General features: G+C 48.1%; 2 protein-coding genes across 2 annotated transcripts; both read right to left on the bottom strand.

Moving 5' to 3' along the window:
• Window positions 1–3,870: 3,870 nt before the first annotated feature.
• SRM (spermidine synthase) lies at window positions 3,871–8,029 on the bottom strand (the record flags this gene model as incomplete). The annotated part of the gene is made up of 7 exons (XM_079545553.1): window positions 3,871–4,092; window positions 4,820–4,965; window positions 5,318–5,401; window positions 6,200–6,353; window positions 7,426–7,518; window positions 7,656–7,776; window positions 7,884–8,029. The coding sequence occupies 7 exons, from the start codon at window positions 8,027–8,029 to the stop codon at window positions 3,871–3,873; spliced, it is 966 nt and encodes a 321-aa protein (XP_079401679.1).
• A 2,155-nt stretch (window positions 8,030–10,184) lies between these two features.
• Window positions 10,185–23,950, bottom strand: EXOSC10 (exosome component 10; the record flags this gene model as incomplete). The annotated part of the gene is made up of 25 exons (XM_079545626.1): window positions 10,185–10,215; window positions 10,809–10,885; window positions 12,029–12,090; window positions 12,560–12,728; window positions 13,297–13,370; window positions 13,482–13,569; window positions 14,049–14,123; window positions 14,735–14,830; window positions 15,125–15,252; window positions 15,351–15,429; window positions 15,950–16,000; window positions 16,517–16,628; window positions 17,373–17,423; window positions 17,729–17,877; window positions 18,369–18,525; window positions 19,256–19,446; window positions 19,657–19,800; window positions 20,210–20,320; window positions 20,452–20,527; window positions 20,799–20,910; window positions 21,672–21,837; window positions 22,037–22,141; window positions 22,294–22,417; window positions 23,183–23,319; window positions 23,783–23,950. The coding sequence occupies 25 exons, from the start codon at window positions 23,948–23,950 to the stop codon at window positions 10,185–10,187; spliced, it is 2,733 nt and encodes a 910-aa protein (XP_079401752.1).
• Between the last annotated feature and the right edge of the window lie 821 nt (window positions 23,951–24,771).

The following is a 24,771-nucleotide window of genomic DNA, read 5'->3' as shown; positions in this document are numbered from 1 at the left end:
ATAACATTAGCTCTGGATGAATAAGACACTCATACCAATTAACTGGCTGAAAGGGCTCAAGAGATATGGGCAAGAGATTTCTCTTAGTTTTTTAAGCTCTTTTCTGAACTCTGAAAAATTGAGTTAGTTTAATAAGTAAAGCGCACGGAACAGGGAGCCTGATAGTTCAGAAGGCGCCAAGAGGCTGAAGGAATTGATGTGCTGAAGCCCATCAGGCTCTGTTACCTCATCTGACTCCGCCTGCTCCGAGTGATACTGCAATGTGTGGTGCACGGGACAAAGCCTGTCACTGCTCACACAGCTCCCAGCTTTATAAGGTACAGGAACATGACTGCAGCATGTCTAGACAAACAGCATCTTTGTGGAACTCTGCTTACGAGCAGCCTTGCCTGACTAGCCTCAGGCAAAACACAGCTAAGACTCCAGCACAGTTACTCAAGCCTTTCAGTTGCCCAACTGGAGATGCTGCAAAGACAGCTTTCAAGCATTCATGCTCAATTCAGTTGGAGATCCCATTATTTTTCTCCCGTTACACATATCCCAAATTGTCAGTCTCTTTCTAATCCCTGGCATCCCAGTGCCACAGCATCCTGCAGCGTCACAGCTCACACCTCGTTACGCTTACAGAAGGGATAATCACCTGCAGACACCATTACCTGACAGGTGACTGCCACAACAAATGCTGCTTTAGCAGTTATATGTCTTGCAGACCTCATGGCAGTGCTTAACCAATAAGCCAAACCAATAATTGCTCCAAGCTGCTCAGACAGAACCAGCCACAGAAGCACAGATTCACATTCCCTCTCTTGCTGCACTGTTAATGAGCGCTCGATTCAAGCACTGATGTGTCTTCACCTATTGCAAGGCACTGAAGTATGTGACTGCCTGTAAAGGATACCGATTGAAAACTACTCAAATTGTTTACTGGACCTTATCTACACACAGAGCATTTGCAAATCAGATGGCAAACAGCCCCATCCTCCTGTTCCCACCACTGCTCACTCACTGAACTTTCTTGAGAGCTCAGAAAAACAGAAGGAAGCTGTGTGGAAGCCAGCAACAGGTTGGAGGGAGCTCTTTTGCTCCTGGGCATTGTACTCACCGAGGGTGGGTGGAAGGCTTGAACTTGTTACCAGTTGGCAGCTGCTCTGAGGCCTTCCTGGATTACAGTCTTAGTCTTGATCTGGCTCCAGGAGAGAGAAGGTGCTAAAGGTGGTTTTCTGTCAAGGATGAAGGGCTGAATGGGGCTTAGGTCCCACAGCAATTTAAAGAGGAGTAGCTAGAGCCAGCCTCTATCATACTGATCTGCTCTTTGTAATAAACACACAAGAGTAGAGCAGTGACAATGCCTCCATAGCCTTCTGTACAAGGACAAATCTAACTAATCAGTAATTGTGGGAAAAAGAAGAGTTTCCCAGACAATTAAGAGACAAAACAGATGAAAGTTTCTAGATACAACACAACAAAACATTATCCACTTAGCTCTGTAGCTCAGCAATGCTTCTGCAAACCCTTACAACAACAAAGAAGCTACACTGCTCCCGGTAGTGGAAGGGGCACATCAGGAAAGAAGTGGGAAGTCTCACAAAGGAGAAAGCAGGAAGGTATTTGCTGGCACCACTGAAGCAGGCCTCTTGCTGTAGGCAGCCAGTGGCTGCACCATCTGTGCTGTTTGCAAGGTCACATTTATGGCAAAGCTCAATCCCAAACGTTGCAAAATGCTGCTCCTTCTGGTTTTCTCTCATCCACCCCAATCTCCCTCAGGACTGGATTATGTTTTTTTTGATTCTCCTGATGCCACCTAGCGACTGTTCTCAGCCTGTTCAGCACCGGGACTTCAGTGCAGTTTCAGCCCTCAGAGCCACTCAGCCACTGCAAGTTTACAGAGGAAAAGATGGTGCAACTGAGTGGGGCCAGTGATTGACAGGAACTGAGCTACGCGCACAGGGAGATGGGCAGATAGAGAACGGCTTGGAAAGGTACAGCATAGGCAGCATTTGGACTAGGGAACAGTTGGAATAGGAGGTACAGACTTCTGCAGTGCAGAGGATGACAGAAGCTGGAGCCATAATGCAGCCAATTTACAATACAAAGCAAGCAACGGGATCACTCTCCACAACTTATTTTTATGACATTTGTCAGCTCTAGAGACAAGGGAGACAGGAGGGCGCACCAACTACGAGTGCCCCTGGATGTCTTCTGACAAGCACAGCAAACTTGCAGACTTCGTCACCACTCCCACACTCCCCCCAAAGAAATACAGCAACCCACACTCACGTCACCTTAACCAGAGCCGAGTGTTTAATTGATTGCAAGGGAGTGACAATTGCACAGTGGTTGTGCTGGAACGGATCCCTGTTGCACAGCGGTGGCACGGAGACTTTAACCCAGAAGTAGATGTGGAGGAAGATCCATCTCACAACACAGTAAAACGAAAAACAGCTTTACACTTCTGGGGGCAGCATTAGAAGTAATGATGCCTCCTAACGACTAGCAAATACCCAGGCCTGAGGCACCTCAGCAAGACTGAGATGAGATTTATCAGCACAACTGCCTCCCCAGCATCAGTACTGAACAGCAGGCAATGGATCTAAGGTTTGATTTTTTTTTTATATATATATTTATATTTATATTTTTATATATAAAGCGCCTATCACCTGATTGATAAACATTCTTTGGAACCATTTTGATGGCAAGGGTAAGAACAGGAGTCAGCCTGTCAGTACCTCAGCATTTCTGTTTCCAACCAATTGAAAAAAAAATTAAAATAAAAGCCACAAGACTTTGCTGCCAGCCTGGCATGCTGGCGTTTAATACTGCTACTCCATCAGGGTTGGAGGGAGACTTATTGTGAATGGCAACAGTTTGCACTGTGATTTCTCCAGCTGTGCTGCAGAACAGCACAGGCATCACAGCAGGGCGGTGGGATGTGAAGGCTCAGACCCGTTACCAGTCAAAATGTCTCAGCAGCAGGGAGCTTCTATTAGGAGAGAGCAAGCTAACTCTGTGCACAAAGCTCTCGCTCTCTGTGCTTAAGGCCGAGTCAGTGAACCTCCTGGACTCTTCCCAAGTTTCAGAAGATCACCAGACAGAAATACACGTCAGTTATAAATATATCGTTGTCAGTTGGGTGGAGGCAAATTTAGAATGGGTAAAGGGAGGAGAGGAAGGAAGAAGACATCTTACATTTCCAGTACTGCAAACAACAGTTTTGACCTCACGCAATAAGTCACTGGACCTTTTCAATAGTCTTATCTGGGTTATGACACATCAAAGGGAATGTTGGCTGGCAAGGGGTTAAACGATCCCACACAGTGGAGAGCACATCTGTAGTCTGCTAGGAAGGTCCCCACATCACTGATGATCTCAGGGTCCAACTTGAAAGGAGGAAGTAGCTTCTGGGTCTCACACATCACTCAGGGCCTGGCGACAGCCAAGAAAAAAAACGTCAGGATGGATAAATGTAGCAGTCCTGAGCAGACAGATGGCTCTGAAACACACCCACAACACCTGCCCTTCTCCCTAGGGCGCTCTGAGGATGCGCTCCGCTAGAACCTGCAGTTAGAGATGAAGGACTTCAAGAAGGCAGACAGAACTACACACCATCCTTTCTATATCCTCTGGTTTGCACTAAAAACCACAACCATTTTTTTTTTTATCCAAGACTTTTGGAGCTTTCCAGTGGAAAACACTAGTTCTGCAGGCTCTTGGACTCATTTATGGTAGGCTAAGTACGAGTGATCTGCCATCAAAACTTGGGACATCAACCCAAATAACAGTTCCAAACTGAACTCCAGTCTTACCAGACTGACTCACCCTCTGCCATGTCATACAAAATGCCACCCTGCTCCAACTTGCCCAGAGAAGCCTTCAGGGCTGCAGCAAATCCTCAACTCTGTATATTCCCAGCCCTGTCAAAGCAAAGTCGTACCTCATTCTGATGGAGGAAAGCAGCACAGCCCTACTTACCTTCCGTGCAAACTCTGGCAGGATGAAAGCTGCCCGGTGAATATCAGAGTTGTAGTATTTCAGACTCCTCTCCTCTACTTGTTGCTGTGAGAGTTGCTGCACAGGCTCTCGGAAATTTGTGTTCTGCAACAGAGAAGCCAGATAGTGCTGTAGCATTTAGGAAACAAGCACAGTGCTGCACAACGGGCAGCCCGATTCGTGGCAGAGAACCAAAAGGACTCCAAAAGGAAAACAGATGATTTTCTGTTCTAGTATGATGTCAAAGGTTCTGCGCAGCTCCAGCCCCAAGGGCTGGAGTTTACACGCCGTACCTTGTGTGACTAGCCCTTGTTCACAGATGTCTGCCTATGAGGTCAGACTGAATGTGAGCCACGTGCCAGATGAAGCTGTCAGACTGTGCCCAAACATCCCAGAATCAAGAGCCTTTGCTCTTCAGAGCAGAATCAGCATCTGTGTTAAGTCAGGCACAGTGCAAGCTGCCACTGTCCCAGTTAAACTAAATACAGCAGCAGAAGTGCTGCCTGATTTCCAACCCCCCCCCAACAGTGCAACAAATACACTGTGGGTTAACAGCAATGCATCAAGTTAGGAAAAGAGCAGACCTCTGATCAGAAGCATCTTTCACCTTTATGAGCTAGTTGTACAGGAGACAAAATTATAATATTTTTCCTAAAGCAACTGCTTACGTTACAGGCCAACTGTGCACTTTGCTGAACAAGCTGCACTGCACCTCTGCTGCCCTGAGCTGACAGACCTGGGACCACAAGAAGCCCAGAAGCCCCCAAGCTGAGGCAAGCTCTGCAGTGTTCTCAGGGAGCGAAAAGGGGCACTTCAGGTGCCTGAAACTCACTGGGTTCTTGCTGCAGAGCATGAAGCCAATCTGCCCGCTGGGGTACGTAGGGATGGTGCAATAGGCGTATTCCACAACAGGGAACAGAGACTTGCAGAACTGACGCATCTCCTTAATGAGATCCAGGTGCAGCCACTGGCACTCACCTACAGGGAGAGAGCAAGACAGGATGCAAAGTGAGAGCTGCCCCTTTTCTCTGCACAGGCCTGTGCCAAGTTAACAGCAGCTCCAAGTCCAAACCTGCTCCATTCCAGACAGCTCATGTAGTTTCAGAGGTGAGATAAGACCACTACGCCAGTTTTACACTATGTGCAGACCAGCTCTTAATGAGTTGACGTAAACAGATCAAAACCACTGCCATACCTGGGAGCTAAGATTGATTTAATGTCCTACATCACAGCTGAAATCAATTTTTCCCCCTGCATCATGTCTCCCTTTGGGACTCACGCTCAGCAGGCAATGATTTGACATCAACCTCTACCTAGAGAGCATCCTCACCTTGGCAGCAGAGAATCCCATCTTCGCGCAGTGCTGTCTTCATCAGCTGGTAGTAGGATTCTTTGAATAAGCTTTCTGCAGGACCTGTAAGAAAAAAGGTACATCTAGAGAGAGGCTCAGAAAGTAGACTCGTAGTTTTCGGAACGCTCAGGCTGCACGCAGTCTGCACTGGCCATGAGTCAGTTCAAGCAGCTTTTCAGTGAGGACAAGTGCTGGAGATGATCTGAAAGCAGAGCTCTGACCCTGGGGTTCAGCCTACACCTAGCACAACAAAACCACCAGGATTTCAGCTTTCCTCAAGAGCAGTCCCAGGATCTTTACCAGAGAGTCCTGGCAGCTGCTTCTTGCCCCAGTTTTCTTCAAATCAAACTTCTGCTACAATCTGCCTTTTACAGATGTCTCTGTGTTGACTCGAGCAAGATTAACGGAAACTCAGGCACCATAACCACATTTTCCCTTCTGTGCCCCAGATCTCACCTTCAGAAATGCAGCTCTCTGTCTTTAGGCTGCAGATCCACCAACAGCACGTGAGCCATTGCTTTGTTAGAGGGCTCACGTGCAAAGCTCCCTTTGCCAGCCTGGTGCTGTATTTCCCATGGGATCACTGGACTCAAGGATCAACTCCCTGCCAGAAGCACTAGTGGCTGCAATTGAATTTTGAGGAGAGAAATGTGACAGCTGCCTCAAAGCCTCATTAATACAATTTTCTGGTCTTCATCCTTCCCTTTCTCTATCAAAACAACCATGTCAGTGACAGAGTTTCCACTCAAAAAAGAAACTGGGCAGACCAGCATTACTTCCAAGTAATGCCTTCCAAGAAGGCAGCCAGAGAGAAAAGCAGAAGTGTGGAAAGCAGTGCCCTTTTACGGACGGGATTCTTACCCATGGGGTCAGATGAGTCCGTGATAATCACATCAAAGGCTTCCTGATTCTGTTTCATGAACTCAAAACCATCTCCGACGTGCAGGGTCAGTTTAGCACTGGAATACCCCACTGCCATCCCAGGGAGATATTTCTTAGATACCTGGATCACATCCTGCAACACAGAGAGCACAAGTGGGTCAGAGGGGGCTACGAGGAGCTGCTTTCCAGGCCACTGTGCAGCTGCAGCGCTATGAGTCATTTCCTTCCATGCCTTCAGCACAAACTGCTCTCTAGCTGGATCCTCAAGAGCTGTCAGCATCCTCAGCCAACGAACTACACTCAGCCCTTTCCTATGGCCTCAGAGTTCACTGACACTCTGTGTCCGTGCCAAACTCAACAAGAGGAACTTACAGCTTCAAAAGCTCCCTGAGGAGCTAAGAGAATCTGACTGCGGACTGCTGTCTGCTGCTGTGCTCCTTTTCCCTGAGGACATCACTTGCAGAGGTGATATCAATTTAGGATTTTTTTTTTCCTTTTTAGACAAGACCACAGCAGCAGGTTTATAGATGCAATGTGAGAAACACCCCCGTCTCTGCTCTAGAGTCACTACATTCAGTCTCAACATGAAGTATAGTTTGTGTGAAATTGCTACAAGCCACGCACTGTGTGAGACAGCCTGAGCCCAAGCACTAGCAGTGGGCATCCCCAGCTTCTCGCAAACGGCAGAGATGAGAACTGCTCTGCTGTCAGGCCACGGTTGTTCAGAACCAAGCACGTGTTGCCTACGTGGTTTGGCAGACAGGTATGGGGGCTCCCACAGCAGCATTTTCCATTTACAGCGCAGCCTCGCTTTATGAGAAAGTTATGCTGTCTTCTCAAAGTAAAACATCAGAGCAAACTGACCGAGGAGAAGCAGCCCATTTGTCATGGAAACAAATCCCCTCGCTTATTTCCTGCTACCAGTGCAAGGAGCCTGCTTAACAAAGAGCCCATATTCCTCCGGCAAGAGGATGTGCTGTTACACATCAGGGGATGGGGAAAGCAGCTCCTTCAGGAACCGGGAGAGCCGGCGCCGGCCTGGAAGGGCCTCAGCCACATGCGTGCACGGGAAGGCGCAGGAGGCAGCGGCCAGCTGCCACGTCGCAAGGCGAGGAGTGGCGTCAGCGCTCAGGGCTGTCACGGGGCAGCAGGTGAAGCGCGGCCGGGGGATGCTGCAGGGCAGCGCTGCCGTGTGCCCCGCGCACCTCATCGATCTCGCACTGCACCACGGACTCCACGGTGGGGTGCTTCACCACCTCGCGCAGCACTCCGCCGTCGCCGCCGCCGATGATGAGCACCTGGGGCGGGAGAGGAGGGAAGGAGGTGTACGCGGGCCGGAGGGCTGCGGGACACCGCGGCGAGGCGTGCGGGGAGGCGCGGGAGTGCGGGGACCGACGGGCCCCGGGGAGGCGGCGAGGGCGCGGGGCCGGCTTACCTTGCGGGGGTCGGGATGGCTGCAGAGCGGCAGGTTGGCGATCATCTCCTGGTACGAGAACTCGTCCCGCTCCGTGCATTGGATCACCCCGTCCAGGACGAGGACGTTGCCGTAGGTGGTGCTGGGCAGAGCGGGGAAGCGGGGTCGGAACCGGCCCTCGGCCGCGCTCCCCCCGCTCCCCGGCGCCGCGGGGCCCCCACCGCCCTCGGCCGCCGCCCCGCGCCGCACCTGCGGAAGACGAGGATCTCCTGGTAGCGGGAGCGCTGGTGGTGCAGGAGCTCCTCCACCTGCAGCGACATGGCCTGGCCCGGCCACAGCCGGCACGTCTCGCGGAACCAGCCCTCGCGAATCAGCGCCGCCGCGCCGCGCTCCATCCCGGTCCGGCCCCGCCGCCCCACGCCGCCCCGCCGGGCCCGGCGCCTCCCGTGCCGCTCCCCGTGCTGCTATCCGCGCCGCTCTCCGTGCCCCCGGCCCGGCCCGGCCCGGCCCGGCCCTGCCCCGCGCACCGCCTGACCCCGCCGGCGCGGGAGCCGAGCACAGGAGCGCAGGAGCGCAGGGGCCCACGCGCCGCCGCGCCCCGCCCCGCCTCCGCCGCAAGCGCGCGCGCCGCCGCGCTCCCATTGGCCGCCCGCCCGCCGCAGCACGCCCATTGGCTCGGAGCGGCGTGACGTCAGCGCCAGCAGGGTAGTGCGGCCGGCGGCGAGGGGCCACGTGCGGCGGCGCGCCCGGAGCTGCCGCGCCTCCGAGCCCCCCGTAGGCGGAGGGACCGCGGGGTGCCGGCGTAGCTGGGAGCGGGGCCGAGGTGCTGCCTGCGGGGATGAGGCGCAGCCGGGGGCGGAGAGCGGTTCCGCACGCCGATCCACGCCGGTGCCTGTAACGGAGCCCAGAGTTTCTTGTTACATAGTAATTAAAGCGTCCTGGGAGCGCTGAGCGAGTCACCGCCTCCCGGGAAACGGCTGGTTTGGAGAGATAGGGGCTGCGTGCTGAGAAGGCGAAGGCAATCCCAATCCCTTCCTGCAGCACGCGGCGACGCTACAGAACGTGGTAGGGCGCACAGCAGCCGCAGAAGCGGCCCGGCTTACAGAAGCAGCCCCAGCACAGCCCGTCGTACCCACAGCAAAACCCCCTCATGGGGGGAAGCAGGACACATCACCATCACTGACCATCGGGCCAGCTGGGAGCCTTAAACTGCATCAGCTGTAACACCTCTGCAGCCAACTGGTCTTTCATTAAGATTTACTCAATTCAGTTTGTTCAGTTGTCAGTCAGAAGTAGTAGAGCTGCGCAGAAGGGAGTTGGGCAGCCCTTCCTAAAGCAGCTAAATCAGCTTCTTCAGCTGCTATTCACGTGCCTCTCTTCAAATGTAATCCCACCTGCAGCCAGGCTTTGTGAGCAGAGGACAACACATGGGGAAAAAACCTTCCAGTGTACCGCAGAGACACAGGGAAAGACTGAAAAGAAACAAAAATCCACCAGACCTCCTCAGTTATTCTTCAAAGTGCAACCCTGGGCTTTGGGAATGCAAAAGGAAGATTTACCATTCCTCACCCAGTCCTTGCACCTCACCTCCAAGAAGAAATGCTGTCACTGCCCAAACAGGTGAGCAGGGCAGGGGATCTCTTTAGGCAGAAATAAACACCAGAGCAAAGTCAAGGACTGTGGGAGCAAGTTGCACTGCTCAGTGACCAGAGATCCAGCAACAATGCTGCACAACTATGGGTTTATACAACCCCAGGATGCTGAAGTTGTTTACCTCAATCACAGGAGTGCTCCCAGCTTTCAGCTGTGCTCAGAATGAGCTCAGCCACCCCTGAATCAAATCGCAGGCTGATTCTCTTTGTACAAAGGCATCCAGGTAACTGGCTGTGAATCTTTACAACCATGACACATGAGGATAGCTGTGCTGACATCTGGCTGCATCGCAGAACCTCCCTGGCTTTATTTTCTACATTAAAGCATTGCTTTCACTCTGTGTCATTACGGAGAAAAAGCAACTACCTACTCTGTCTGACCTAAAAGGCACCTCAACCCTTACACACCTACCCCTCACAACCTTTACTTAATAATTCTAACGCTGCCAGGAACATTCTCATTTTTCACATTACCTTGTCTTGTAAAAGGTGAGCTGTGCAGTTCAATGTGTAAGCAAGGGCTAAGGTCAGTCTGGCCTTAGTTCTTCCTCTGGACTGCTGGAGCTTAAATCACATCTATTGAGCCTCTCAATTACTTTTGTGCTGACTTCAGTGATGCCAAAATGTTCCTCCATATCCACTTAAGCTTAATCTGACTGCATTTGAGGACAAACTTTCAAAATTAGAAACAAGGCAACATTATAATTACAAAGAACAGTGTGAATACAATAAAAGCCAAAGCAATTAAGATGTTTTCCCTTTTGGAAAAAAAGAAAAGGTTTTAATGGGCTTAAAAACATTTCTGTACGAAAACTGCTCATTGACCAGCATTTGCCTTTCCATGGTTACTTCTGTCTATTGTTTCCTTCAGCAGCTCCCACAGCTCCCAGAACAAGGACTATCTCTTTGGCCAGTGGTGCTTGGAACCCCTGCAAAAGAGAGTTAAAGAAAGACTTTAAATCTTGCTCTAAATTCACCCAAGACTGACAATCTACAATAGCTTACAATGATTCTATTGAGAAAGAGTCACGATGCAGAACCTTTCTGCTTCCAGTGCAGCCCTTGCATGGCACTGCTCTTTTATGACCAAAGAATTCACAAGAATCGAGCCCAGGAAGCTGAACATTAAGTATATTCAGAACAAGAATATCCATATTTGGCAGTACTGTTATTTGTCTTCCCTCCAAACAAATGTTCTCCCCACCTCTGCCCATCTTCGTGGCCAAAGAAAGCGACTCCCACATCTATTAACACAAACTTCTACTTCAACGTTTCAAACTTTCCACCCAGAATTGTCTTTCATTTGCATTAATCCTGACTAAGCTTTTTCTTTTTTTTTTTTTTTTTCCCCCCCTGTAAACTGACGTCAAGCTGCCAAATGAACATGAGTAGATGTTATGCAACTGCTTCCCATTAAACGTGCTTAAGCTCCCCCAGCAGCGGAGCACAATAGCTGTGCTCAGCCCGTGGCACAGGAGTGCAAACACTGCCCCACGATGAGAGCAAGCTGACAACAACGCACCTATCAGCTTTCCCTGCCAGGTAGGACATGCTTCGGTTTCCAGCCGGTTGTTGAAGTTTGTTGGCTCCAGCAAATTTCTGCGTGGAAGAGAAAAAACAGCACAGTGAGGAGCAGACAAATGCAGGCTGTTCCACGTGGCGCACATCCTGACGGAGCCTCCTACCTCAAGGAGCACTGCTTACACTCTGGGCTTTGTTTTACCACTTCTGTACATGCATGTGCACTGAACCCACTTGAATACATGCTGTTCTGCTGGTCTTGCCACCAATGTCCCATGCGCCCACCTAGACAGAAGTCCTGAAGGTCTAAAACCTTGCTCTCCTACATTCACTGTTAAATTGTTTTGCTGGCTTTTTTTCTTTTGAGAAAAGTTTCCAGTGACACAGCAAATCGTGCTGGAAACTATTTACAAACCATCAGGCATAAACCTGTTCTGCTCCTGATATATGATTTTAAATGAGTACCTAAGAGGCTTCCTGGAACCATTTGCCCTTCAGCTGAACACACAAGAAGGCAGCATGTACAGGAAAGAGGCTGAAAAGCAAGAAATGAGCTTTGGAAATTAATTGGTGCCTGGGCACCCAATGAATTCACAAATGAGCATCTATTACTTCATGCTTGAATGGCCACTGATGTCATGTCTCAAATGCTCCATACGTGAGCACTGCACTTAACAAGCCAGCTCTGCCAGAGCGAGCTGTTCAGCACACAGACACAAACTCTCCTGTGCTGGTCACAGTTCCCTTCATTCTCCCAGTCAGTGATGAGAAGTTTAAGTTAATTAGCAATAAATTAAATCAGGAAAAAATTTCTTCCTTGAGTGGAGAATGCAGGCAACACCTGGATGTGCCGAGGCCACAACTGGAGTGACTTGGAGATTCTGGAGGGTGCCTTGAATTTAGAACTGCAATTTGACGTAGCTGAAGCAGTGTGCCTGCTGTGCAGGTGGTGCAGCTTGAACCAAGTACAACCAGGTGAGAAACAATGGGAGAGCATGAAAGCCCCAGGAAAGCTCTTCCTGAGCAAGACGAGGCCGTGACGCAAGGCACGAGTTTGTGACTGGAAGCTGCGTGTCAGCACCAAGTGCTGCAAGGGAATATTTTGCAGATCCTGGAAGAGTCTGCTTTTCCAACAATAAAAACAACCTCTCCCAGCAATTCCCCAGCTGGGTACACACGATCACCAAGAGTTCTGTTACTTCTTTCACGACATGTCTGTACCTTGCCTGTGTGAACTTGTCTGGCGGGATCAAACTGTGCTGACTGCTTCGATTTGCTGCTTCCTATGGGAAAGAGGAGAGAAGTTGTCACTGAAGATTGCTAGAAAGAACAGTACTCTTCCTCATGTTTCTCTGATGAAGAGGTTTCACTGCAGTCTCCCAAGCTAAAAAAAAACAGAAGAGCCACTGCAGGGCATAAGAAGCTTCTGAATAGACACATTATGAGAAGCTACGTCTCCTTTAACTCCTACTTTCTTGGGCCCAATTAAACAAATGACTTTCACTGCTGAGAAGAGAAGCAAACCATGAATCCACAATCCCCTCACCTGTTTCCAAGTTTTGTTTCCAAGTCAGAAAAAGGATGCTACACTACCCCTTCCCTAGGTAAATTTCTTTTAATGTTTCCTCACTGCAGTGTGAGTGCATTTTAACCATTTGTACTGCCTTGGCACCCAGATTCAGAGCCTTCTCAGGCCTCAGCTGGCAAGGTTTTCCACAGCCTGCAGCACTCCAGCCGAGATGCAGATCTTACCCGCAAACACTTTGAAGTTGAACTTGCTGTAATCAAAGGGGGTAAACTGCTTCGGTGCTTCCAGCTCCTCTGGTTGCTGGGAGGCTTTTGGCCGTTTCTTCTCTGGTTTTGGCAGTTCTGGTGCCGTTTCACTCATGACCCTCTCCCTCTTCCTATTAGCTTGCTCCTGCTGTGAAAGCGACCCACAGAATGGGAACAAGTTCAGGAGAATGAAACATCTCTGTGCAGGCACGAGCAGCAGCATGCTGATGAGCTGTTGGTGGAGCTGGGCCTGTGACAGCAGGGGCTGTGTGTGGCAGTAACAGCAGGGGGGGAAAGCACTGCGTTTTTCTTTGGGACTGAACCACGTCCCTTCCCTTCCTTCCACCCCTCAGTGCAGGGACTTTTTGGATGAAAAGCCAAGCTGTCATTTCATGGGACATTTGAGGCTGAGATCTGCTGTCACCCCACAAGCAAGCAAGGAACAGTTGAGCTGCAGGAGAGCAACACATTCCTTTCTGAAGACAAGGAAGGATGTGAAGATTTGCAGAGCACAGCTGCCAGGGGCTTTTGCTGCACATAAGGGAGAAGCACGGACAGACTGCTATCAAGGCTGTCTGTCATTCAGGTCGCTTGAGATCAGCTGCTTTCAGCTTGGGCATTGGTTCAGAGTAATGGGGGCACAGGGTCTTATTCTGAATTGATGTTAAAAAGGTCAAAAAAGGCAAAGGCTGGAAGAGTTAAACTCAGGGACATACCATAGCTTGCTGACGAACAGACACAATGTTTTCTGTTGCCTCTTTGTACTCCTTCTGTGCTTGGTCACGAGCAGCTAGAGACAAACAGACATTACTGTAGGAAGCAGGACTAAATTAGCCACGAGGTTAGAAAGTCACTGGGAAAAGCACATTAGCCAACACACTGAGGAGGAAAAGGGCTGTACCTGACTGCTGAGCTGCTTTCTTTTTCGCTTCATCCCTGGATTCCTTCTGTACTTGTGTCTTACTCATCAACTTCCATCGATTGCTGATCTGCAAAGGAAAAAAAATTACCTGGAATCGTTTTCTTTGAAGTTTTATGGCAGCAGGGAGTTTATAAACTTGCTATTACATGCTGGTCTTCATTAAGAGCACAAAAGATCAAATTGGATCGTAAAAGAGATTAAGATCTGCTGCACCAAGTAAAGTAGAACTATGGCCTTTAAAAGTTCTGAGCTACAAACAAGCCCAATGAGAACAAAGGCAGATGCAGACTTCAGCAGTAGTTTGTAGCTTTGACAGACCCAGACTACAAAGTGGAATGTCTCCAATCTCTGGCTCTTTGAAGGGTATAAATGCTATTCAAACAATCAGATACTGACTTAGGAACACATGATGTTTCTTAAAGTTTATATTCTTTTTCTAAGGAGAAAAAAAACCCAAACATATATCACTAAGGCTCCCAAAGGAAAAGAATCTAAGTATTTGTTTCTTTTCTAGTAGTTGGCAGGAAATTTTAACTTCAGTCTTACTTCGTAAATTTTTGATGATGGGTCAAACTTTGCAGACTGTGAGACGTAGGCAGGATTCTGTTCTGAAGGCAAATACTGCAGAAAGGGAAAAAAGCATTTGTCTTTAAGCACAGCGTGTGCTACTGGTGCTGTCAGCTCATTGCCACGTCCCAGATCAAATTCATGTGTAAGAAACATTCCTACAGGAAGATCATCCTTTGGAAAAATCAGTTACCACAGCCAACAACAGTGTTAAAGAATAAACAATTAAACCAAACCAGACACACAAAACAAAACCTCCAACCACACAGCAGAAAAGAGTTGTTTGTATGCTGTGTCCCAGTAACCTGCTGCTCCATATCTGTTACAAACTTTTCTATTGTTCTTGTTCATTAGAAGAATAAAATCAACTCACTAATTTCAGCCACAGAGATGAAAATGTGATGCAAATTAAAGAAACCTCAAGCTTGATAAACAAACAGAAAGCAGTACAAGGGGTCTGCTTACTACAGACACAACTCAGGATGCTTTGAGAGCACATCCACACGTCTGCTCTGCAAGGACAATCTCTCAACTCCAGCAGAGCTGTTACTGCATCAAGGTCTGTCATGCAGCCTGGGAAAGCAGAGCAGGGCACCCTTTGCACGGGGTGGTTTGTCAGCATCACTACAAATACATATTGGGTTTTACCCCACTTTGAATTTTACCATTCTGAATGGATTTTCAAAGGACTCCATTATACGCTGAGCTTTTTTCTGTGCAGCTGTTAAAACCTTCTCACTTCCTTCATCTTTATCACATTCCTAAAAAAAAATAAAGGGAAGACACATTAACATGAATCATTCCTACTCCTGGCCACTGCCATCCCATGCACTTTATCTGTCATTGTCTGAAACTCCAGCGCTGGCAGCAACCCTCTAGAAAGAATTTATTTGCTGGCCTCCCAGCCTCATTGTCTTGTTATGCCATACGTCTGACAGGACACCAGCAGCACTTCCATGCACACCCTACTACTTCTTTCACTGCTACCACACATTTACACCACATTAAGTTTATTTCCTAACACTTGAATGCTGGCACCACCACGGAGTGCTTACACTGAATATGCTGACAGTGGCAGTAGCAACAAGGCACGCTGACTCTGGCTGAACACCCTGAATATTCATTGTCCTCTCACTGTCCGAAAAGAGAGAATCACGTTCCAAGACTGGTGCAGATGAAGATTCTACATGAAAATTGGAAAGAAGATGCATTTTATTAGATGCATGTATATTCTACTGCCACATAGTGTCACATCTATCACAACTCATAAATCCAAATTACCTAAAGCAGAATTATTCTGAAAATCATCCATAGGAATCCGGGAACTGTCGTGTGGTCCAAAGAAGGCATTCTCCAGCCTCTGCAGAAAGGTTCAAATGGCAAACACCATCAGTACACTACTCTAGGAATCCACATGTTTTCACCTATTGCAGAGATGCATTAAGAAAACTCGAAGAGAAGGGTGACATTCAGAGACTGTTTCTAACTCACCTGTCAGAGCACAACGCACCCGGCATCAAAAGCAACAACCCAGTGCTTAATGGAGATGCTGTACTTTTAAGCAGGAGGATGAGTCAGCCTCAGCAGCTCATCTGAGACTTCCCTTCCCAAGGACCCACCATTACAGACTGACACACGTGCAAATGCCTACCATCTACGGTGTCTGCTGATGAAACCTTCTGTGCTGATTTGTAAAATGCCAATTTGCAGCTGGTAATGCTTGGAGTCCAGCACAGAAATTTAACATCAACATAAAGAGGAAAGATCTATAAAATGGACTAGGATAAACAATTTACTGGAAGCTAGAACGTTGCTAGGTTGTTTTTTTTCCCATGCTTAAAGCTTAAGATGCAAGGAGACAACTATTATGCAAACATTACCTCAGGGTTGGAGAGAGATGTCCTTTTCTTGACTGTCAAAGCAATCTCCGACTAGAATGGGAGAGAAAGAAAGTCAGTTAACTGCACCTGCCCTACTTCTTCTGGACTGGCTTCTCTTCTCATGCTTTCAATACATGTAATACAAGCTTCTGGGTTAATAAAACTACGTTCTTTCTTATTTTCCTGCAGTGTTTGCATATGGATACAGAAAGCCAATGGTCATGCTCACAAACAGCCTTGTTTCACCAAAGGGAGAAGGCTGTACTAATACCCACATGCTAAAAATGGACCACACCTACTGAATTTCTCAAATCTAGAGTTGTTTTTTCTTCACCACAGCCGAGTAAGATTTAGGAGTCCATTTACATGGCCTACAGATTCCACGAGGTGCAGCTGCTCCTCACAGCTCAGTGTAAAGCGTGATATCAAGATAGGCTGCTGCAGGGGCAACCACAGCCTGCTCAGTACTGCCAACATGCACCTCACCCTCACAGGTCTCCATGTGGCTGCAGTCCCTGCCCTATGGAAAGCAAGTGATGACTGCTGTGTGACACGAGCTGCTCCTACCTTGAGAAGAGGCATCTCTCGGGCCTGCTGAACGAGAAGATGCAACTCATTAATCTGCTGGCGAACCAGAGGTGGGACTGGATTGCAGCAAGCAATGATACCCTGGGGCTCTCTAAAGAGAGATGAGAAAAAATCAGTGTGCTGTATTTATGGCTTATGTTAAGCATCTGCATTCAAAGGATGTGCAAGTGGACACAGCCACAGGCCTGACTGTGACAGCACGAGACAAGTCAGATTAATTGTCAGAGTATATCCTCAGTGATGAGAATTTCTGCTCTGCAGGTAAGGAGAAACCACACAGCTCTCGACTGACTCCTTTCACTGTGCTCTGTCTGTACTCTTTGTTCCTTTTTTTCCTTTATTGCTGATCATCTCCTGAAGCTGTGTCCAACAATGGACTTGCACTTAAAGGTGCATTTTTATCATTCTCAGGTACGGAACATTAGATGATGAGTGTGCCAAGTGTTGGAGAACAGGAACAAGTTGGATAAACTGAGTTTTGAAAGAGATCTGTCCTCACTCAGCTCCCACTGGGAACAAAAAAGCCCAGATGTTACAGGGGAATTCTACCCTCCCTTGCTCTGTAATACTGTAGGAATCGCAGGGGCAGATGTGTGATACATAGCAATGCAAAGGAATGTATTAGTGCAATAAAACCATAGAGATGTATGTCTGAGAAGAAATTTGGAGCTTCTGGGGGAAAACTGCAGTTTATTTCTTCAACAAACTGAAGAGCTATATAGAAAAGCAGTCCTGACAGCTGGAAGGAACTAACTACAAACGAAATTATGCACTAGGAAACACTTTGCAAGATACCAAAGTCAAATGAGACTCCTCAAGGATGAACAAAACTTACTTGGGCAGCTCCTCTGCTATCTTCAATAACATGTGGTTTGGTAACACGTATCTACAACACAAAGAGGCAGCGTGAACATAACAGAATGTGAAAAACTCACAAAAGTATCTTCCAAGTGCACAAGTCTGCCCCAGATTACACTGTGTGAAGACATAAGTCAATCAAGAAGAAATTAAGCAGGAGTGATTTAGATACACATAAGAATTTACTTCAAACATCATGATACTTCTGTTCCACATGCAAAAAGCAGCCCCAAGCAGCACATTAATTTCTACAGATAACAGAGGCTCCCCCCCAGGGCTGGGAGCACAATCAACACTCGTTGAAGACAGCTTCTGTAACAAATGCCCTCCTACCCTATACTCTCATCTTCCTGACGCGCTGTCTTGTCTCTCCACGAAAACAGCAACCTAAATGCTGTCAGCTGCTGTGTGTTGAGGTGTTTCTTCTGCCTCCTGTAGAGCTCAAGGTAGGACTCATCTGAAAAGAGGGGCTTGATGTATTTCTGGAGAGGAAAAAAAGAAAGACTTGTGATCAGCCATCAGATTGGTGCTTACTCGATCGAATTGCTTCAACGGGGCACAACCTCAACAGACGCAAGGGGATTGAATAAACTCAGGTGTCAAGCCTCTTGGAGTCAGCACTTTCCACAGACACAATATAATTGTCTCAAGGCAACTCCACCAAGGCTTTGAACTGTCAGCAATGTCCAGTAGAACTGGAAATAGAACATTTCCCTGGGGAAAGGCACATTCGATATGGCCAAGGTGTGCCAGCATTCAAACAATAGCAAGAGGGAATGTGAATGCAGGCACTTTGCCTGGCGAAGCAAAAGGCTGCACACAGCACAGTATGGATTCATACAGTCGATTTCACACACGCAAGTAGGGAAAACAAACAAAATGTCTATGCAACAGATGAAGAAACGGGTAAAGGACTTTATATCCTGGTAAGCCTGTACTCTGATCCAGGTAATGCAATGAGATGAAGCTTTACCTTCAGGCAGATGTCTCTGCTGCGCTGCCAAACAATCCTCAGCTGAGCAGGCTGCTCGTTGCCTCTCTCCCACAGTGCCTCCCTCATCTTATCGTAAATGTAGAGCAAGTAGTGAGTGTCATCACGGGCATACTGCATCATTTCCTCTGGCAAAGGGCTGAAAAAAGAGCCAAAATGTCACTAACACATTTCAGCTGCCCCCCACCAGTCGTTTTCCCTTTGCAGCACACACTGGGGCAAACTGCATCTCAAACACACTAACAGTAAATCCTTCTGTTTCCTTCCTGAGGGATTTGTTGGACAACAGCAGTAACAAACTGTGCACTCATCTTATTCAGATGACACCTTGTTCAGATGGACAACATGACTGCTGTGCTGTTGAGCCAGACAGCAGAAGTGCCTGCTATGGCATTTGTCAAGACCCTTTTCATTCTTCAGAGCCTACAAACTAAATCTGGGCTCTCTGTAGTGTGCAGAGTTGATCCCTACAGCCAGGCTGAGTGCTCTCACAGCACACTGCTCTATCTACCATGGGTAACCAAACAGTTTTGTGGGGACTTAGAAGCCAAACACTGCCATTCTGCACAACACTGCAGTGGCTCAGCACCGCCCCCAGGAAATGAGCTTCCCTCATGTTTCTTACACATGAGCTTTTCATTAAACAATATTCCCAGACCTTCCCCAAATAACTCAATCTCTGAAGAAACGCAGAAAGATGTAACACTTACAAAAACTTAAACCACTGAAAGGTAAACGCTGTGCCTGTTCGCTTTGAGAGCAATGTACAACTATGGGGCTTGCAAGCAGAAACAAGCTCCTAGTCTAACAACAGAAACAAGGCTAAGTGCCACCTTGCAGCTCGGCCCATCTAAGGGGTGAATTCTTACCGTATCCTCCAGTCAGCCAGTTGGTACTGCTTGTCAGCATCCACACTGCAATACAGCTTCAGCAAGTGGTCCAAAGAGTGCTTGCCAAGATTGAGAAGACGAGCAGCTTGGTGAGTATCAAACATGTTCACCAAGTACAGGCCAAAGTCTTTTTGCAGCCACTCCACATCTGAATCAGCACCGTGCAGGACCTTGTAAAGCAACAGAAATTGAGGATAACATGAAGAACATTTCTACTGTCAGTGCTGTGGGGGTTCATATTCACGTGTCTGGGATCAGACTTCTTGTTTGCTCTGACTTTCACCATTAAGTGTGCAGGACTACCAAAAAGAACAAGAACCACCAAAATCAAACAATCAAACAAAAAACACCAAGGAATTCTGGTGATCGTGGCAGCTGACCTTCACAATTGCTGGGTCTGTGAAGGTCTCATTGAGGATGCTCATGTCACTGCGCAGCTCCAGCGTATCAATAATGAAGTCTTCTGTTCGAGTGGAAATCTGCATCAGACACGTCAAGCCCAGGAAGCTCCTGTAGGAATGGTGCTGAAAAACAACAAGAAATATTAATTAGGATCGATTGCAGATAATAGTACAAAACAAATGCACTCCAAATGAAGGAACAAAAATGAACAGAAAACTTCCCAAAGCCAAGATAATCAGAGCAAGCTTCACCCTTGCACTCAGTAACGCAGCACCCAGCATGGGCAAAATCAAAACAAATTCAGTATGAAACATGCAGCCATCACTACCACTGAAAAACTCAGAACACTGCCACTGTTTGTTTCAGGCCTCTAGACAATGTGACATGTCATGGCCATGAACTAAACACATCTAAGAAGGCACTAAAAGTGGGATAAAGAAAAAGCTACAGAATAGCCTGGAAGAACAGAGCAGTTTCCTAGGTGCTAAGAGCATGCATACAGCTTTTAAATAGAAAACACAAACTGGTTACCTCTAAGTCCAGAGCAAACTCTTTACAGTTCATAAGCTTCTCGTTCAGTTCAACCAGCTCATCCAGCGTAGTGATAAAATGACAAGGTGTTTCCTTCATGGGCCTGTACATCTGGCAGAGTAAATTATTAGGAACAGTAAGTTCTCTGTCCATCCCTGCTCCACACCTCCCCCTCTCAATTCTGAAATTTGTCAAGGCTGTAAACCTACTGCATCTGCTCACAAATTAATATGGGCACCAACCTGGGGTTCTGGTTTCTTAAGAACTCCATCTGGTGGAGAAAAGTGCTCCAGTTCATACTGGTAAGGATGAGCAAACCTATGGAAAGTAGGAAAACAGGCACGGACGACATTTCAGTCACAAAGCTAGCAGACAGAGACTTCTGAGAGCTAACAAGTTTCCCTACTGAGTAATAATTTTGTCTCTTGCTAAGGATTAGGTTTAAGATAACTCCGATGACTGAAGCAGATCACACACAACGCAGTGTGCAGACACAAACACATGCAGAGCTGCTACACACAGATGCCATCACACAAGTGCACGCTCAGCAGTGCACTCCAAGCACCTCGCTGCTGGTTTAATTTCTTACATGTCTTGCTCAGTTTGCTGCGTCCTCTGCTGGTGTATGAAGTCTGCCAAAGCAGCTGGGACATCCAAGTCTTCGGGGCGTTCCTTTCGTTCCCGTCCGCTTTTTGTGAGGGCTGAACAACCAATATGGAACAACTGGACCAGGTCCCACACATAATATGCTCTCAGCCTACTAACCTCTCCCCTCCACCCACCACAGCATCCTTTCGCAGTCACAGAGTATCAAAAACTTGTTAATTCAGACCTACAGCTTTTGCTGCCCGCTAGATTTGTGTCTGCAGCTCCAGAGAAAACCCAGTGATTGGGTGTGAACAGGATGCTGTAAGAAACATGCAAGGTGGCTCTGCTTGAGAGCTTGGAAAGAGACTGAAAAACCTTCAGCAAACACTTTCACTCATTCCCACATTCTAAATTACACCCACATCAGTGCAGAGTTGAGGTGGATCAGCAGCAGAAATGTGACACCTTGCTGAGATGAGATGTTTCACTGGCAGCTTTGATAAAGCCAGGCCTAATCCTGTCCCTCCTTTTCTGACTAATTAGAAGAAGGCATCTGTAAAGTCAACCAGACTTACAGACCAATCAACAAAACTCCTTCTGTCAGGGGGACTCTCATTATGGAAATTCAATGGTGGCACAGGGAAGCAGCAGAGCATCTGTTGGGAACAGGTTAATTATTGTACACCAACAAGATGTTGTTGTTTGCTGACCAAATCTTACACTGCACGTACACAAACAATGGAGTCACAGAGTAATCTCAACCAAATAGTCAACATCTTCTGCTCCTACTTGTTTTTACAGTCAACATTTCCTCTTCTGAATTGTCAGGACAGGTACTCTCAACAGATTACCCATCAACAACAAAAAAACTTACCTTCAGGCAATGGTTTCAAAGCATTTGGCTTGATAAAAAGTTTAGGTACAAAGGGAGTGTTGGAATTGTCAATCTTTTCTTTAAACTTAAGCTGTGGGCGAGTGATGTTCTTGGCGTGAAGCAGTCGGAAGGTTTCAGACTTAGTTCTTTTGTGGTATTCTCCTGCCTATTAAAAGGAAGACAAACCAACGTGACTTAACAGACATCCAGAGCCTCTTTTATCCACTGACCCAACACTGTGAGAAAACAGTGAGAACACATGAAAAGGACCAAGGGTACATTTAACTACTAAGGTCCACTGGAAAACTGGAGCACTGTACTGGGAAAAAGAAGCTGGAACAGCAACCTGAGTGCAGCAGCCTCACCTTGCGGTTCCAGCTGGAGACGATCGTCTGTGGCATCTGCAGCCCAGCAGGAAGGACAGGCTGCTGGTTTTTGTTCACTCCTGCTGCTTCATCCAGTAAAATACCCTAAATTCCAGGGGAAAAAAAAAGGTGAAAACCAAACACCTGCTGTACACAACACAATTGTAAAAGCACTAATATTAAACCTATTTTAATTAAAAAAAACTTGTGGTACCCAAATACTTTATACAAATAATGCTGAGGAATGATTTGCTCACCACTCTTTCAAGAATGACGTCATTGGAGTCAACCAGCATATCAAACTTATCTTCCAGCTCTGTGACTTTGCTGTGATCTCTCATGTGGCTGCGGCAGCCGTGGTACTGCATCACCCTGCTCATGCTTGCAAGAGAACCGCACAGTTACTATTGATTTCAACAGGCACACTGAGCACCAAATCATGCACTTCTTCTCGACTTTCTACATCTTAGAAGTTTGAAAGCAGATCAAATGTAATACCTATAATTACGTGCAAGCAGTAAACATAAGACACACCTTTACAGTACTGTTATTTAGTACTAATAGTACTAATTTCTTTATCAAACAACTTTCTAGATCACAGAATTGTTTGGAAGGGACCTTTAAAGGCCATCTGGTCCAACTTCCTTGCAATGAACAAGGACATCTACAGCTCTATCAGTGTTCAGAGACACATCCATCCTGACCTCAAGTGTCTCCACAGATGATGGGGCACAGCACCACTCGGGGCAGCCTGTGACTCACTATCCTTACCATTATAGCCAGGCTAAACCTCCCCTCTTTTAGTCCGAAACCCTTTCCTCTTGTTCTATCACAACTGATGCTGCTATAGGTTATGTTCTCTTCTTTCTTATATGCTCCTTTAGATACTGAAAGGCCGTTCCCAGGTCTCCCCCAAAGCCTTATGCATTTCACATCAGTCCCTGCTTGCTCCGCACTTCTTTACCACCACCACCATTAAAGGCATTGTGTAAACCCATCATTTAAAACGTGAACCGTTCGAAACTTAGCTAAAATTAGGCACGTGACCCAAAACATCCTTTAATCTCCAACCAGCCTGGAGATTCCAAGAAAGGTGCCACCCTCTGTTTGGGATCAGAAGATGCCGGAGCCGCGACGGCTTCTTACCAGTGCAGGAGCCGCTGGCCCTGCGCCTCGCAGTACGCCCGGAACCCAGGGAAGCTGCGGTAGAAGTCGTACTCATCGCCAGGCTGCGGGAGCCCGCTGGATGCCTTCGTGGTGGCCACCATGGTGCCGAGGGCGTGCTGTGCGAGAGCACCGTGTTACTGCACTGCCCGCCGCCCTGCTGAAATGCTTCTTCCCTGCCCGTCTGCACAGCGCGGTTACACCTAGCAGTCACTACGCCTTGTTCTGTTTGGATGCTTTTTAACACGATTAAGTTCGCGGTCGCTTCATTTATACCACCTAGCAGGACCCTCCAAACAGAAAAAAGAGTAACAACAACACGCCTAGTTCTCGTTCTACGATTTACGTCCCGAAAGACATCATTAAATCGGCAGAAACGCGGATATCGGCTTTATTTTAACGACAAGAAACTGCAGGGCTTCCCGCCCACCCCCTCAGACAGCCCTCCCGGGGCAGGACTGCAGCTCCCAGCATGCCCCGCGGCGCACGGCTCTAGGAGCGCCACGGCCCGAACCGCGCGCGGGTCGGCGGGAGCCGTAGTGCACAGCGTCCCTCCCGCCTCGCCCCCGCCCCGCCCCGCACCTTGACGAAGGCGTCGACGTCGTCGAAGCCGGGCAGCACCGGCGCAGCGGCGGGGTTCCCTTCTCTTTCCTGCTCCGCGGGCAGCCCCCCCGAACCCCCTCTGCCCCCTCGGGCCTCTGGGCTCCCCGCCGCCGCGCAGCCTTTTCCCTCGCCGACGGCGGCCGCCATCTTGTCCCCTCAGCCACGCGACGCCCAGAAGCTCTCGCGAGAGCTTCCCGCCCGTCAGGGCCGAGAGCGGAAAAGGGGCAGCGCGTTCGGGTGGCTAGACAGTGCCAAGCCTTCCATCTCGCGCCCCCTTGCGGCGTGGCGGGCCGTGCTGCCTGCGGACCCCCAGGCACCCCATGCGGCCCTGCCTGCGATCTGCTACAGCTCGGCCTGCCTGCCTCTTCCTAAGAGGTACTTAGGAATAAACAAGAACGCAGCCCACGTTTCTACATTTTGGTGCAATTTATTGGCACAAAAATATTCAAATACAACATGGCATCTAAACATGGCTACTCTGTTGTATTTTGTGCATTTTTTTTTAATGTTTTATTCATAATTCACAACTTCCTCCCCTCCCCTGTTTAATAACCATTATTTTCTGTTTCAAGTTATGACCAGCTCTCCCCCTTTTGCCTCCTATGCCAGTTATCAGTTTCCCCTAATTCCCCAACACTGCTTTTTAATCAGGACACTGGGAGCTCCCCAGCAGTGCCTCATTTGCAGCCCACAGCCAGTTTGCACTGATCAATCTGCACTGAGGCACCTGGTTACGTTCAGCTTAAGATCTTTACACTCTTAAGATCTGCTTCGACCTTCTGATCAGGGCAACAATCCACCTGCAAGTGACTTAGTTACATTGCAAAGTAAGTCAAAACCCGTATATATTCACCAGTTCCCTAAAGACCAAGTGGAACCATTGACACCTGTGGTACAATCAGTCTTCACTGTCCTGGAAACCCAATCAACTGTTGCGTTTCAGACAGCTTGTGTTTCTCCAATAGCAG

This window comes from Tetrao urogallus, assembly GCF_951394365.1.
Source record: "Tetrao urogallus genome assembly, chromosome: 21".
Classification (NCBI taxonomy): Eukaryota; Metazoa; Chordata; class Aves; order Galliformes; family Phasianidae; genus Tetrao; species Tetrao urogallus.
Note: the sequence above shows the minus strand (reverse complement) of the source record. Positions and strands in the feature narration are given on the sequence as shown.